Source organism: Lonchura striata, chromosome 3 (assembly GCF_050655825.1).
Source record: "Lonchura striata isolate lonStrDom1 chromosome 3, ASM5065582v1, whole genome shotgun sequence".
Lineage (NCBI taxonomy): Eukaryota > Metazoa > Chordata > Aves > Passeriformes > Estrildidae > Lonchura > Lonchura striata.
The window spans coordinates 82,019,964-82,036,809 of NC_140705.1; the positions used below are offsets into that span (position 1 = coordinate 82,019,964).

The 16,846-nt window shown below is 36.2% G+C and overlaps 1 protein-coding gene across 5 annotated transcripts in view; it reads right to left on the reverse strand.

Moving 5' to 3' along the window:
• PRKD3 (protein kinase D3) overlaps positions 1–16,846 on the reverse strand; it is a 43,858-nt gene that overhangs the window by 14,361 nt on the left and 12,651 nt on the right. For all 5 annotated transcript variants that reach the window (XM_021545453.3, XM_085576939.1, XM_085576938.1 and 2 more), the window contains 8 exons: positions 15,532–15,670; positions 13,752–13,883; positions 12,941–13,098; positions 10,580–10,769; positions 7,773–7,850; positions 5,656–5,839; positions 3,964–4,087; positions 1,129–1,206 (listed from right to left, as the gene is read on the reverse strand). In XM_021545453.3, the coding sequence (XP_021401128.1) occupies positions 1,129–1,206; positions 3,964–4,087; positions 5,656–5,839; positions 7,773–7,850; positions 10,580–10,769; positions 12,941–13,098; positions 13,752–13,883; positions 15,532–15,670 (1,083 nt within the window). The remainder of the gene's footprint in view (positions 1–1,128; positions 1,207–3,963; positions 4,088–5,655; positions 5,840–7,772; positions 7,851–10,579; positions 10,770–12,940; positions 13,099–13,751; positions 13,884–15,531; positions 15,671–16,846) is intronic.

Consider the following 16,846-nt stretch of genomic DNA (forward strand, 5'->3'; position numbering starts at 1 on the left):
CTATCCTCTACCTGGTCAGTTTAAGATCATGGTACAAGAAGATTACAGAACAGATCTCAAGGAAGAAATAGTTTCACGTTCACACTAGGTAGAGGAGGACATTCCACATCCATGGGAAGGTGCAGGTTCATGTCACTTGCAAGAGTAGTCAACAAGCAGATGAACACCAGGCAGGCATTAGGAGGATAAGAGACAGCAGCTGATTGAGATGAAGATCAAATAAATGTAAAGACACAACTGTAAATTATTCTAACAGTGCAGACAAACAATCAGACATAAGCAGTTAAAACAAGGGGTGAAAGGGGCAAGTGAAATGACTAAATGCAGTGACATAATGGAGCAACAAGAAAGGAACATATTTTACCAGCTGTATTTTGAATGCACAGGGCAATACAAGTATCAGAGAGGTCTGAGAAGAGACTGCTTTGGTCAAGATAGGGATGAAAAGGATCTGGGCAAGTTTAGCTGGGTGTACAGAGAATAGGCTTGATCTTAGAGATGTTACAAAGGAAGAAGCTGCAAGATTTGGACCCCCACCTAAAGGTATAAGACAAGAAAGGGAAAAGTCCTGTTTACACATTCAAATGCATTTTCTGAATATTCCACCACCAAACACAGTCCTACATTGACAATACACTAAGCTTCATTTACGTAAACATAAAGCTATACAGTAAATTTTCCTGTAAATCTTGCTTGAAACTTTTAGTTGTACAGTAGGGAATAATTTAATTAGAGGAATGCTGAAATAAAACACATAAGCATGCAAACTTTCAGTCACTACTCAGAGAACACAAAAATCCAAGCCTTCATTCAACTGGTAGCCAAAGAAATTCTCTGCTAATTGTGAGGAAAGCATAATATGCCAGGTAATTCAGGAGAACAGTACATGCAAAAATGTAAGGAGAGACATACTCAAGGGAATTAGAGCAGGAGCTGCAAGCAACTTCTCAGAGTTAGTCTTGGTCCTTCTCACTTACAGGCTTTGGGCAACAATTAACCTGGTCACAGTTTTGATTCAAAAAGAGATGGGAAAATGGAGATAATACATAAACTGCTCACAATAGACTTCATATGTATAAAGCACTGGATAAATCAAGTGAAACATAATTATTAATCGTCATTAATTACCTTGTAATATTTTGTTCCAGATTCATTTTGAAATAGTGTGAGGCATTTGCTGTCCAGTCTCCAATAATGTCTTTTTCTCTACAAAATGCACAGTACAATTACATAAGGAATAAACCTCTTATATGGCTTTTGCTATCGCATTATTTATATTTAAAATTTCTTTAAATTGCTGTGATAAACATTCAAAATTAATCTACAGTTTAATCTTAGACTACAGAAATGAAAAAAATAAACTTTGGGAATAAAGACTTTGTCTTAATCAAAGAAGAAGCTCAAAAATTATTTCCAAAAACTAGCAAAAATATCACTTACCTTACAGCAAAAGCAGTGACAACAGGAGTTACCTCATATAGGAAAAGACAGTTACTAGACAGGATGTATTCCAGGTGCATATCCTCACAAAATCTGAATCATTTAAATTTAGTGATAACTGTGGGAGTCATGCTTTCTCCCTCTATGCCCTCATACCAGCACTACAAGGGTTCAAGTACTGAGCAAGCCTAACAAGTCCTTAATTCTTCAGTCAATACAGAGACAAAACAGACATATCATGATATTCAAATGAAAAAAATACTCTGTGGGAAAAAAAAAAAAAGACAGACTAAATAGCCATTTGCTGGAAGTATCCATCAATAAGAAATCTCCCCCACCAAAAAGTAATGTGGATTAACTGTTGTATATAACTGTCTCATAATTTAAACAGAAGAATATTCCTCAAAACAAAGAGGCTTTTAGAAAGCTAATATGGTTGTATGAATCTAATATACTTTACTTGCACCATGCTCATATAGTTAGAAAACCACTTCAATTTTTCTGGGACAAAAACCCAAGACCCTTAACTCTAACTTAGGATGACAAAGTTTGAAATATTATCCTATTATATTTTATAAACTTTTTAATATTTAAAAAAAAGCACTTTTTTTTTTTTATGGACATATTTAAGCAGACCTTAAATCACTTCTGTCAGAGAGAAGTTAAGTAAATCTATAGGAGTTTGACAAAGAAAACTAGATCAAAAATGGATTTAACTAAAAGGAGTTCCCAGACGGCACCAGGACAATGGGTGAAACCAAGGATGTAAACCCCTCCTTTTGACATATATGTGCTTTATTAAATTGTGAATCAGGAAAGACTCTGAAGGAGAGGAATTAAGGAAAAGGTTGGTAACTTATTCAGGTGTTCAAAATCTGCCCCATACCCTACTCTGAGAAAGATGGGACTAGGGTCAGAAAAAGAGCAAAGATGATGACATAGAAACTTCTCATTTTAAAGAATGAACCATCTTGTTTTCAGGGAGCACAAGAAGCACACAGATCCTGCTGTGAAAATGAACCTGCCCAGTTGTTTCAGGAATAGGAAACAGTGTGACATTGCTGAGAACGGAACGGTCAAGGGAAACAGCCGATGTTGTAATGCCCAATACGGAAGTCTCCTCCCATTAGGAAGCTCTGTGAGATCTTGTTTGGCTGACTATCCTTTGGGTCAGGATACTTCATTTGACTGGCCTTTTTCAGTTGATGTCATCAAGATAGCAGCCAGACTGACAGATGAAGAAAATCAAACTAAACTAAGGTTTCATCAGATCATTGTTCTAAGGAGTTGTTAAAAAAAAAAAAAAAAAAAAGTCAATGGGCAAACATACTGGTTGTAGTGAAAGTTTAAATCAGAGCTGAACACCAAGTCTGTTCTGAACAATTCTGCTAGAACTATTCACCTTTGTCTGTTGACAATAGAACTATTCACCTTTGTCTACCTGACCTTAGCTTTTCCACAGCCAACTGATGATAAATGTGACTTTTATGTAGTCTTAGCTGTACCCACATCTAAAATACACAAGATACTTATTTTTGATTGTGATAAATGCATCTAGGTATTAGAAAACTGTACCTTAAAGAAATGGTTTTTAAGGTAATTTCACAAAGACCATTTACAACAGTCAGTTTAGCTGTCAATCACAAAAAGTGAAAACATTACAGTAACCTGAGTTGCCTCCTAACAGCCTTCAAATTTATTTCATCAGAACTTAAATAACTTTGCTTCAATAAATTCTATAAGTCTCCTTCAATCAGATGCCACAGAGATAAAGAATGCAGAAGTATTTCTGCTGCCTTTCATGAACAGTCTCAATATGCCATAATATTCTCCATGAGGCCTGGGAACTTCTTAAATTCATCCTTTTTATTCACTTGCTCCCATCAGAAAATACTAAGGAACCCTGTTATTTTGCTTTGTCTTCCTCCTCAATACACAAAATCAAGTAGCTTGCCTACTCAATTAAGATGGCACTATTGGTAACACTGGCAACAAACAATACAGTCTTTTTGGGGTATGTACCCAAGGACATACAGTCAAGCCCCAACTCTTAGAGTGAACTGCTAGAGGAATAGCAATATGCAATAGGAATAGCAATATCTACAAATAACTATTTACAAACACCTAGATCATTAGAATAATACTCTCAACCATTTCAGTACACATAATACTCTTATGATTTCCACCTTTTCACATAGTAGAATAGAAAAATAGACACAAGTATTTAGTTAAACTACTGAAAAGAAAGACAAACAAGATATTCTAAATTACTTTCTCAGGATAGCTGAAACACTACATATGCAATTCATTTGAGACCATGTAGAGATGCTTTTCCTTCTTAAGGGGAAAGTACTGTTCCATCACCACATGAAGAATTTTGAATAAATTCCAGTTTCTCACTGGAACCAGATTTCTTTACAATGAACATCACAGCTAAATTCTTTCAACTGATACTCTAGATCAGAAATAAAACACATTAGTTTAGAGAAAAACTTAATTTAGGAATAAACTGAAGTAACTGACCAGGTTGTCTCTACTAGTGTAGTGGACCATCCATCCTTCTTTCACCATTGTACTGCTCTTCCTCTTTGTGTGTTTGATTGACTGTACAACTCGCATGAGAGGAATATTATTGCTTGTTGAAGGACTAAAAAGAAGATACAATAGCTTATATATGTAACAAGTTAAAATACAACAGTTCTGCAATTATACTCGTTTTACACGTTTAGTCCATAATTTTCAAGAACAGACACCTTTCCTTCTCATACAGCTTTAGTTGATGGATGAATTTGATAAGTTATCTGAGATCCTACTAAGTCTCCTAGGGCAAGTATTGCAGTACTTAAGGAACAGAGAAGAAACACACTGGAGTCAGGACATCTACAGAAATTATCCTCTTTCAAAACAATCTGCTGAGACTGCTGGTCTTTTATGCCACTTTACACCACAGAAATATAATTAATATCAGCATAGTTATCATTTCTTCTTATCTATGTAAGTTGATTATGCTGCTTCATAACGTTGTTAATGAAGGTCCCTATCAAAGCAAACCTTAAGCTTATGAAAACATATACTGGAACGTGTTAACTCATATCACAACTGCACTAACAATTCTATCAATGCTAAGGTATATTAACTGTCCTGCAGACAAAGGTTTGATAATCTCTAATATTCTGAGAACACCATTAATTAAACATACAGGTTTTAATAGCACTGAAAATTAAGCTAACCACCGAGGTGCCTGCCTAACACCAGAGCTCTACACATGGCACTAACAGATGTATCTGTAAACACACATCATGAGGTAGTTTCAAAACAAAAAATGTAAAGATGCTTTAACATGGCATGTTGTTACACTACAGAATTAGCTACAGGATGCTGTCATACCAAAAACCTGAATTGCTTCAAATCTGATTAGAAATAAATGGAAAAATCCTACTTAGAGATAGATGTTGCTTCCCACTCAGGAGATTTCTGAGCTATAAATCACTGAAAGTTGAGAGGTATCATTATATGCTCTCCCTCACAAATTTGCTATTAAGCTCTGAGATACAGTGATGTTTAGTTTGACCAAATACAACTGCACTTATCTTATTAAGAATGACTAAGAAAATCAGGATGACACTACTCAGAATAATAGAGAAATAAAAAGATCAAATTTGATTTAAGGAACTATGTTAACAGTTATTGGATAAAAGACTTCAGAAAAATTGCTTTCAAGATAAATAAAGCAAACTATGCATAGTCTATGCATAACATGCATAGACTATGATGCCAATATTAAAATATATTCATATATTAAAATAAATGTTTTAAATAAATTAATTAAAATATTAAAATATTCCACATCCCATGTGTTTAAATCCACACATATATAACAGTAACTAAATTAGGCTCCAGGCACAGAGATCTTCACCACGCATTAGCTTTGTTAAGCCATAAGTTTTATCCTGCTTTAATAATCTAGTTGTATTTCTTCAATAACTGTCACAGCATAACACTTTTTCCAATTAGAAGAGGCTATATTCTTTCAGTCTGTTTCAGATTTTCTTGAGATAGGAGACCTTTACAAAGTATTTTCAAGCTAAAAAAAAAAGAAACCCCACATAAAGGGAAAATACACTTTCAGCAATAAAACTGGGCTAATTGGAAACGCTTTGCTCACAATATTCAGCAACACCTATCGTCAGCAAAGAAATCCATCCTATAACTTACCTGATTGTTTTGACAGCTTCCTCATCTTTGTCTGCATCGAGGTCAGATGGATCCATAAAAAAGATTTTGTCCTCTGGAGGAGAGGGCTCCTCAGCATCATCTAGGACTCGACTACCATCACTATTCATTTCATTGCTATCAACTTCCATCGGCATATCCAAGTCCTGGCCTGGGCTAGCAGGTTCTGGAAACAATACAAGTGAGACATTATTTCAAACACACTACTAAAAAAATAAATAAAATCCTCCAAAACTCACTTTTTTTTTTTTTCCAGTTCACACCTATGGAAATAAACATAAAACTACAATCACAATATACAAAATCATCACACTTTTGCTGTAAGATGCAGAATACACTAATGAACATTATCAATTTCATTTTGCTAAATGCCATGGCAAGAGAGACCCAACTAAAACACAAACCATACCGAAAGAAACAGAGTGAAAAGCTTAAAGTCTAAACCTACATCTCATTAAGTAATTCTGTTCCACAAGTAATCAGGACAAAGTAACTTTTCAATGGTTAGAGAAGACCCAGAGAATTATTCCTCTGCAAATGAAATTTTCCATTAACCCAACTCTGCTCTCCCTGCTCTTGTAGTCCATAATAATAAAAGTAAGAAAGAAAAGAGGGGCTGTGGAATTGCACGAAAAGTGAAAAGCAGAACAGATCTTATTCACGTCTGATTTTCTGCAGGCAGAAATTCAGTGTTTTCAAAAGCTGTAAAATTGGTACTGTGGAAAACTAAGAATTAAGACACAAAAATATCTTAATCTGTAGCCTTTTTATGTTTTTGTTTGTTTGTTTGCTGGTTTGTGGGGAGTTGTTTTTGTGTTTGTTTTTTACCTGGAGTGAGTTCAATTAAGAGTGTGAGAAAGAACAAAAATTTCTCTTCACATCTTCAGAAGAATTTTGTGAAACCATAGTTCCAAAACTATGTGGCCTTTAGCACCTTAGCATCACAAGGGCAGTAAAACCAGGCTGCAGCACATGCATGTTGCACACTGCTGTTCACAGCCAACCACTTCAAGATCCAGGAAAGAGCCTGGGAGCTGGAGAAGGTTGGCATGAATGGATGGGATATATTGTGCAATGACAACAGACCCACTAGCTTACACAGCGGTTGCCCAAGCCTCTGAATCACGTTGTACAGTTTGATGTGATCTGCTCCACGTCACCAACTTTGTTTCACTAAAAACAAGTGGTACAGCCAGAAAATGGTTCAAGTTGGGGGAGATTTTTAAAGGTCACCTGGTCCAACAACCCCCAAGTTCATTTCTCCAGTCAGTTGAAGTTCCTCAGGATAGCAGCACAAACCCTCTGTCGTATCAGCCTGTCCTCCCATCACCTGCAAACATGCTGAGGGTATATACTATGCCTCATCAAGATCCTTAATGAAGATATTGAACAGGACTGGACCCTTTGTTGGTCCCTGCGACACACCATGAGTTACTTGCCATTGATAATCACTCTCTAGGCCCACCCATTCAATCAGTTTTTAATCCCTACCTGTTCATCTATCCTATATTTTATCAGCTTAACAATGGTTTAAAGCTTACAAAAATACTCCACACATTCTTCCACAAAGTGTTCCACACGTTCCTCTTTCAATTCTGCAAGACCTATTCAGAAAGCAGTCCTACTTCATTGAGGTTTCCAGAAATTAGAGGGCAATTCTTTATTTGGTTTGGCTTGGGATTTTTCTCCTTTCTCTTTTATCTCAAACACCTCAGCTAACTGGCGAGTAAAAATCATGGATATGAGAAAGTCATAAAAAATGATATGTGTATTAACATTTTAAAGTATGTATTTCATGGTGAACAATGAGTGGACTGATCACAACAGATCTTCAAATTTTGTACATTGGGGTGGCTTCTAGATTTTTCATTTCCATTGAGCAATCCCAAGCAAAGCATATTGAACTTGTCAAGACTGATTAAGTAAAATTTAAGTCACTAGAGTGTAAGTTTTACAGTGAATCTTTCATTTTAACTGAAAAAACTGGCAAGATAAATAAAAATATGTCAAATATTCAGAGATGAGGGAACTAAATACTAGTGCATCTTATTCAGCCTCAAAACATCTCTCACTATTTGAAAGCATGTTTGTCATCTTACCTCCATTGAAAATAACCTCTCCAAGACAGTCTCGAGGTACTTTAGGTGCACAGCGTTTGTGACAATTGAACCTGCAATCTAAAACAGCAGATAAATAAGCCCATGATATCAGAACTCACTCCCACCCAGACACTAAAATTAGCCTTTCACTTCTTCCAACACTAACTTCAGTTCAGATTCATAGATTTTCATGTAACTGAAGACAGCACCAATGAGGTCACCACCAGGAGGAAATTAGCAGTCTTGCCCTTATGTCACATGTTGATTTGTCCCACTATTTATTACGTCAGTACTTCCCCTTCCAGTACAAAATTGCTTGCTACTTCTGTAGCTTCTTCTGCAGCTATTTTTTCCCTCATGATGTAATTTCTCCCATTCTTTCATTTGTTCCACTTCCTTTTTTCCATTGCTATATGATTTGACTGTCTCATCTCACTTTTCCCCACCTGCCAACTAAGACTTGCAGACATCAGAAGTCTGATCACACAACATCTATGATCACCCCACTACATCAGAGCAAATATGTTCTGCAGCAAATCCCAAAGTCCAGTTCCCCTCTCATTCAGGTTACACATTTGCCTGACTACTCAAGCTCCATTTCCTGCTGACACAGGGCAGACAGAATTAACATTATGTCCAGATTTGGCGTGATGTGGACATGGAATCTCACCTGGATGTGTGCCATTTCTGCACCCGAGGTATCAGATGCAGCCTACTGAACCAAGTCCAGCATACAACATTACTGGTAGTAACAGGAATTTAATTTATTAGTTACATCCCTGTGATTTTCAACTCCATCAATACCATGAATTTCAAAACTCCGTACTGCCCCCACAACTGTTTTCATATTGATAGTTAAACCTCTTTTTGCTATCCAAAACAAGCCCAATATGTTTTTCTTTTAAGCCTAGACAAGATAAAAACCATTATCTCTCTGTTTTTAGAAGAAGAGGAGCCAAATTCTGGAGCAGAATACAATATTGCTCAGCTTCTGAGTGCCTAAAAAGATGCATCCTAGGAGACCCATTAACAGTATTTTACAGTCATGGCTTCAGTCCATATTAACAAATACAATTACTTCACTACTTTAAAGAAGGCTGGAAGAAACAGAGACATTTCAAATCCTGTCACAAAACTCAAAGACTGAGTCTATCCTAAAAAATTAAACTATATTCAGAAACATTCCTGGATATTGCAATGCAATTCTCTAGTCTAGTAAATAGCTACAAACATCCTCGAGCATGCTTTTGGCCCACAGCATTAGCATTATCTTAAACAGTTCCAATGTCTAGCTATAATCCAGAGCATCCTATGAAATTGCTCCAATCAGTCTGCAGATTGCATAGAACCACCCAGGCTGGGATGCTAAGAAAACTTGTTCATGAACATGGGTCATTCTGTCCCAGCTGACCTCAGTGTGCAGTAATGTTTCTGGGCACATTTCATTTATTAACACAAATACAGCCTTAGCATCTCAAACATCATCCTGAGAGCCCAAACAGCAACCTGAATTAAAAGAAGAAATCCAGGGCTCTTACAGGTAATCAGAAATATAAAACTACTAAAAGACCCCAAGCTTTCTGAATGTGCAAAAGGAAGTTAGTGGGAAATCTTAAGAATCTGTAGGAAAAGTCAGTATGAAAACATTTGAACTGCTTGATAACAATTCCTGATATATTAAAAATAAGTATAGGAACTTACTGCATAAATAGAGGCCTATTAAGACATTTATTTCTGTCCTGCATCGATATATGGCATTTCTCTAGACTTGTTTTCCATGCATAAATGCTTACAACATGCATACAAATAATATTTTTATCCAGTGCCATTCAATTCCCTGAAACTGATGTGGTAGTCCCATTTATTCAGCTGGATAAAGTCATAGCAATTGCATCTGGCTAGCAGCATCTGTATGTTAAAACCACAAGGCATTTTTTCAAGGCTTCATTATTTTTGTGTCACGTGTATTTAAGAGACACACTGACTGGAAAAAAATATCAAAACCAGCTCAGAATGCAGACTTCAAACTGACTAGAAAGACTGCAAATAACAACAGAAATTAAAGATAAAACTATTTCCTTACATGAGACAGCAGTATTATTAGTCCAAAAAAAAGGTTAAAACAGCTTTAGGCTTACAATTTTTCTCTAATATAAAGAAAACAGAAAATGTATTAAGTGACCTCTCTTAAAAAGCTGACCTTTGATACTCCTGTTTGACAACCTCACATGAGAGAAATGGAAACTACTTTCCATATTAATGTTTATGATTCATCACTACACTTTTGTTTCCTACAACAAAGCCAACAGATCTGCACTAACTAGTAATAAAAAGCCAGAAGGAGATCACATTAGTTATGCTGTAGGAACCACATGGAACAGCCTAAGAATTGAAGCCACACATGTTAACATATGCTATATAAAAACCATGCAAGTTCAGCTACCTACCTCCAAAAGATAACAATCAATATCCTGTACTAGAATAATACAATGAAAACTCACAGGAGTCACTCTAGAATACAGATACTGAACAAAAGGAAGCATTTCCCATTTTCACTAATTCATAATTATCCTTCTAGAATTACAGTGATTTCAAGCTACACAATTAAGTCTTGTTTTTCATAAAAATGTACAATGCATAGCTTACTATAATGAAAATGAGGGCTGCTGTGATCTTCTGAAAATTATGCAATTTTTCAAAACTCACATGTCCCTGTTTTTCAGTATACAGCCACCTAAGTTACAACCAGTTTTAAATACAAGACCTTTACTGAAATGTACTGCTACAGCAGAAAATTAAATGTTTACCTTTACACTGCATTCCTTGGCGAAAAAGACCCTTAAGCAACCGTTTGCAATACTGGCAGATGGTGGGACGAGTGTAAGAGTGAACAGCAAAGGTGTGTGGGACCTTCACTCTGCAAAGCACCATCTTATCCATCCAGATAGGGCGGCCACTCCAAGAGGGAATCCTCTTACTAGGTTCTGGGCAACAACGCTGAAATAAAAAAGGAATATGGAATTTGTACCAGAACAGTTCTATTGCCATGACTGCTTTGAAAAGTCACAGCAGTCAGGTGAACAGGAAAAAGGCAAAAACTGCAACCATTTTTAAAAAGGACAGAATGGACAACCCTGGGAACCACTGACCTTTCAGCCTCCCCTCTGTATCTGGGAAGATCACAGAGATCCCTACTAGAAGCTATGCTAAAGCATGTGAAAAGCACACAGGGAAGTGATTCAGGACAACCAGCAGCCTTCCATGATGGAGTGACTCCATCAGTGGGCAAGAAAAGGGCTACAGGTGTCATTTCTCTGTAATTCTGTAAACCCTTTAACATGGTCACCATAACATACTTCACTCTAAAGTGGAGATATGGATTAAATGGGCAGACTTTTAGGAGAATAAGGAATTGGCTGGATGGTCACATCCAGAGGGTAGTGGTCAATGGCTCAGTGTCCTGATAGACATCAGCGACAAGTGGTGTCCCTCAGGGTTGATACTGGGACCAGAGCTATTAAATGTCTTTACCAATGACAGACAGTGGGAGAGAGTGCTCCCTCAGAAAGTTTGTGGATGTCACCCAGCTGAGTGGTGTAGCTGGCACACTGGAGGGACATGATGCCATCCAGCAGGACCTGGATAAGCTTGAGAAATGGGTCCATGTGAAACTTCTGTAGCTCAACAAAGCCAAGTGCTGGCGCTGCACCTGGACTGGGGCACTTCCCTGTATCAACACAGGCTGGGGATTGGTGTCAGCCCTGCTGGGAAGGACTTGGGGGTCCTGGTGGATGAAAAAATATGTCAGTGGGGCTGTAAGGGAGGTGTTGGCTCCAAAAGTGACCAGACAAGAATGCAACCTGGCCAAGAAGCTTTAAGAGGACTTTCTGGTATTGTAAAACAAGACCATGGAAATAGGAGATGGAAAAGCCTTACAGAAAGCAGGAAGTTATGTATGAACTTTATTCCCACAGAAGATAAAATGCTAAAAATTCACTCATGACATTCATTTTTTGAGGAACCTGACAAGGTGCAGACAGTACATACAAATCTCCATGCAGAAGGTAAAATGGAAAACACTGGAGGCAGGCAAACCAAATTCCAACCACCACCTCAAACTATCAGTTTTTAAAAGCAAGGTATAGCATGCTGAATAGCTTATGAAATTAGGCAAAAATATTTAGAAAATTCAAAAATTATTTAAAAAATTAACCCCCATAAAAATTATTTTAAATTAAAAGAAAAACATTAGCAATTAAAATAGAAGAGGCATTGCCTAAAATGAAGAGGTATCAAAAAAGTACTTAACATGCAAATAGAAATCATAAAGTTAAATTCTGTGATAAATGCTTACAATTCTATGTTCACTGAGTAAATCTTACCAGTGGTCATAAACATCAGAATAAATATTTTTCATTACTTAAGAATAAGCTTTTATAGCCTCTAGCTAAAAAAATCATATTCTTGAACTAGACTATATGATTTGTATTTTAAATTGTGATAAGAATAGTTATAGTATAAATAGTTATATAAAAGCCTCAGGCAGAAACAAATGGATCTAGTCCCTGCCTTATGACCCAAATACAGTTAGGATATACTTGATAATTGATATTTGTTATGTAATTTATAACCTCTCAGCAATCATCACAACAAGAAACTACTATGGATGTCTATTTTTACTATAAGCCCTTCCTCCCCCTACACCCTCTTTGACAGGGTTTGGGGTTTTTTGGATTAACTCTGTGAAAAGCTTTAACAGAAGATCAGGACCACTTCCCCAGTATTAAAGCTTACAATTTGTACTGCTTTGGCCAAGTAACTAATCTATGCTGATAAAATAATTACAGAACTAATCTGTATTACTAAGAAGGCAAGATGTTTTATCATTCTGAAGACAAAGTTCTCAGAATTTCACATAACCACGAGTAAAAGGCTAATAACAAAATTATATATAAAATATATATTTATTTCCTCTTGCACCTCTCACAGTAATAATAAGCAGTAAGTGTCAAAGTCTAAGAATCACCATATTTCAAAATTACTAAAACTGATCATAATGGTTAAGTTTGACTCCCACATACTCATCATGAGCCACTAAAAACACTATCTAGTTCTCCAGAGGTTAAAGAATTTAAAACAGAAATTGCTTCTCCTGTCACATTACATACTTCTTCAGAGGCAGAGGATGTGTGTTCAGCTTGTGCTGGTCTTGGAACTGAAAGCCCTGCTCCTGGTAAAGACACATTAGACAGGCGCCTCTTCCTCACTCCACTGCAGTTGTTTGGAATTTTGAAGGCACATCGCTTATGGTAGTTTAACCCACATCCTGGAAGAGGAGTTTGTTTATTAAAAAAACCTCTCAATATTGAAATAATAAAAACAGTACTAATATTTTGATAAAGCAGTTTTAAAAAGATGACCCAGGAAAATGGTAAAGGCAGAAATAGATTGTTGTGTCAAATTCTCTTTAGTGTTCTTGATTCACAAAAACAGCTTTTTCTCCAGCAAGCCCAGTTGCAGTAACACTTGGAAGCAGCTGATCTCCCACCACCAGGAGGCTTCCATCACTCCCTCACTTTAGAGCACAAGAACCAAGAAGAATTCAGTGAGAAGGCAGTGTTAGTACCTGATAGCAGGCTGCAGAGTGCTCCACAGCCAGCTGGATGAAAGCCATAAGGAAAGGGATTCCCCTTTGGGGGTCTCACCAAACTATGTGTTCCTTGTGCAAAGAACACAAGGTTGTAAGCTAGCTTTTTTTAAAGTGGGAAACAACAACACTTCTTAAGTCATTAGCCCAAGATCATGCAGAGTTTGCATTAATGGCAAGATCAGAACTTTGGGTTTCCAATGCACAAACCCTTCTAGCTAGGAAATACTGTATTTATCACTTGCTAACTTACCAAACACGATACAACTTCTTCTTCCTCATCTTATATAGATATACACACACACAAATACACTAAATATAGACTTACTTACCCTCACATTTTAATCCTTGTCGTACCAAACCCCAAAGCATCTCTCCACAGTAGTCACAAAAAGTAGGAGCCTTGTAGGAATGCACATAAAGTGCATGAGGACGAATCTGGAAATCTTCAACTGTAGCCAAAGCTTTTAAAAAATTGCAGTGAGTTATAGCTCTTGCCACAGGATCAACAAGGATTTATGGAAAGAACACATTTTAAAAATGGCTAATTTAAATGATGCTGACAAGCTATTTAGAAATCAGTATTTTACTCTATGTAATTCAAATATGCATTTAGGAGACTACATAGTTCTCAGTAAACGTTTTTATTGAGGAAAAATATCCATTGAACTCTGTAGACTTATGGTCCCAACTAATCAACAGTACAAATCACTCTGTTGAATACCTCACTAAGTTGAAGGCAGGTACAACAAGTTTTGCTCAATGCAACACAAAATGTTTGAAGGAGCAACTTAATTTTCAAGCTGTTTTGTAACCTACGAAATTTTCAAAAAAAGACAGTTCTACAAAATAGAACTTTTGCAGTAAAAGCTTATTAGATTAAACTCAGTGCATCAGAACAGAACTGTGGATAACATTTCCACAGAACACTGAAATATTCTTTTCCTTAAACAAGCGTAGATATATTTCAATTATATTTGTCCTGTTTCTTTGAGGGAAAGGAAAATAAAGGTATTTTACATCAAGATTGCCTTGCCCTGGTGGCCACTAGTTTTTGATCAGACACGTACTAACACTCCCTATTCAGATTCTTATTTTAAAAATTCCACTGAAAGAGATTTACATGCCTTCCAAGTGCCTCTGTTTCGCGTAGTCTGTCTGTCTGTAAGGAAACTGTCAGAGATTGCCAAGAGTCACACAACAAATTTTCCAAATATGCTATTCACCAGAAGCAATAAAAAGCTTAAAATAAGATGATCAATAACTGAAAATCTTAGACATGCCTTGAAATGCGGCCAAGGACTCAGTCTTACAGCTATCAAATTCATACTTTATTGACTAAGTTTACTAATCTAAGCTCATGACAGCCAAGAGGTCTCTCCTCCTACATATAGTCACAATTTGTCACTTTACCCTCAGACTTTAAAAACTCAGTACTAATCCAGCTTTTTTTGTAGTTAAACTATGGCTGACTTTTGATTGAATTTGACAAAGTATTGAACAAACAATGACAATAAGGGCTGGGGTTATTTTGTCCTCCTTATTGCCTAAAAACGACCACTCTAAGGACTATATTGTTCAAAGAAACAATTTTTAAGAACTACAATAACCAGTAACAGCCTTTTTATAGGCATAACTCAGCAACATTTATACAAAGTCTTATGACAGCACTTAAGCCATCAATAGCAAAAGCTACAGAACAAAAAGACAAATATAAGCAAAAGAAAACCCACAACAGTTGGAAGAACAAATTCTGAATCCTACCTGCAATTTACCTTAAAGAATTATAAAAATTAAAAACTGATATTATTATACTTATAAATTTGTATTAATTCAGATTTGTGTAATAATAAATAATAATAAATTTGTATCATTCAGATTTATTTACAATAATAAACCTAAAGAAGATTACAACAGAACAATGAAAAAAAATAAAAAAACTAAGTACTGAAGCATCAGTGAGACTTGGACTTTCTTGGAAACTTCTACCCCAAAGTATATAAGACTTAAGTGAAAAAGCTCAAGGCAGGCATGAAAATAATGCACCATGAAGCCCTATTTTCTTTTAATCTACTGAACAAAGAGTTTTTCCACTGTTACAATAATACCTACCAGAGAGTACAACCTCAACAAGATCTCCCTCATGTATCTCTTCTGCTGATGTAATTCGTTGCAAAATATTATCTGAGTTCAGGTCATGGCGGAACAGGAGAATTTTGTCATACATGCCAAAGAAACCACACTCTGGGAACTGCAACAGAAATCAAACTCTAAATTAATACATGCTCTTGGACAATGCTATATATCAATGTTTTTAATAACAGCTACATAATTTAAGAGTTGTACATGTTTCATGGTACAAAATTAATCTGATTATTTTTGAGGAAACAAAGCGTTTTCTGAAAATTTATTTTTTGTTTTTTACCTGAAAAAAAGAAGTGCTAAGGTTTTTGTTTCATTTGGTTTTTAATCTCTCAGACCTGCACAATCTGGCAAGTAAAAGCCAATACAGGCCTTTACCTTGGATATCACCACCTATAACCTTTTTTTCACAGGTATTCTGGTCAGGCAGGTATTTAGCTTGAGACACCCCAGCAGCACCTGCCATACTTTTCTTGAGGAGTAAGCCAGTATGAGGCTCCATATCATTGTTCTACAACAGTTTTGATATACAGATATGAGAAATCTCATGTAACGTGCTCCAGAGGACACTGCTTCAGCAGGAAAGTTGAACTTTATGACCTCCAATGATCCCTTCCAGCATTACCCATTTTCCATGATTATGTGAAAAGAAAAAACTCAAATCCCCACACAGACAGAAAAAAAATATCCATACACTAAATAACGTGCCACTTTTCCATGACACGTCACTGAAAAAAAGCTTTCTCATTCTGTATTTTCCCTACTCATTGAAGGTTTTCTCATTTGGTCTTCTCCCTACTTTCAAAATACTGTCAAATGTAAGTAAAACTTCTTAAAATGAAAACTTCTTAAAATAAAAAGCTTAAAAGTAAACAATTCATGGGGGAAAAGAACAGGAACAGACCCTGGAGAGGAATGAGCAGCACTGAAGCAGCTCCTTTGACCTTTTGGTTTAAACCAGAATTCAGACTTGAGGTGGGAACACATATACAGAACAAAACAGGAAAAGTGTAGGAAAAATATAGAAAAACTCAGAAAAAACTTTTAATTAATGAGGTAACAAGTTAGTTGTTTACATGTCACACAGTCAATAGTATCTAAACTGCATGAAGCTTGTGATATATTAATTGCTCTTAATTAAAATCAAAGATTTGTTCTACCAAATCAAAAACATAACGAAGGTATCGTATCCATTGTGCCCGTTGTTTCCACACTTTCTCCTCATTCAGAGAAAAAATCATGTCCTCTTTACAGCAGCAATTTTATCTGAAATTGGGTCAAATTA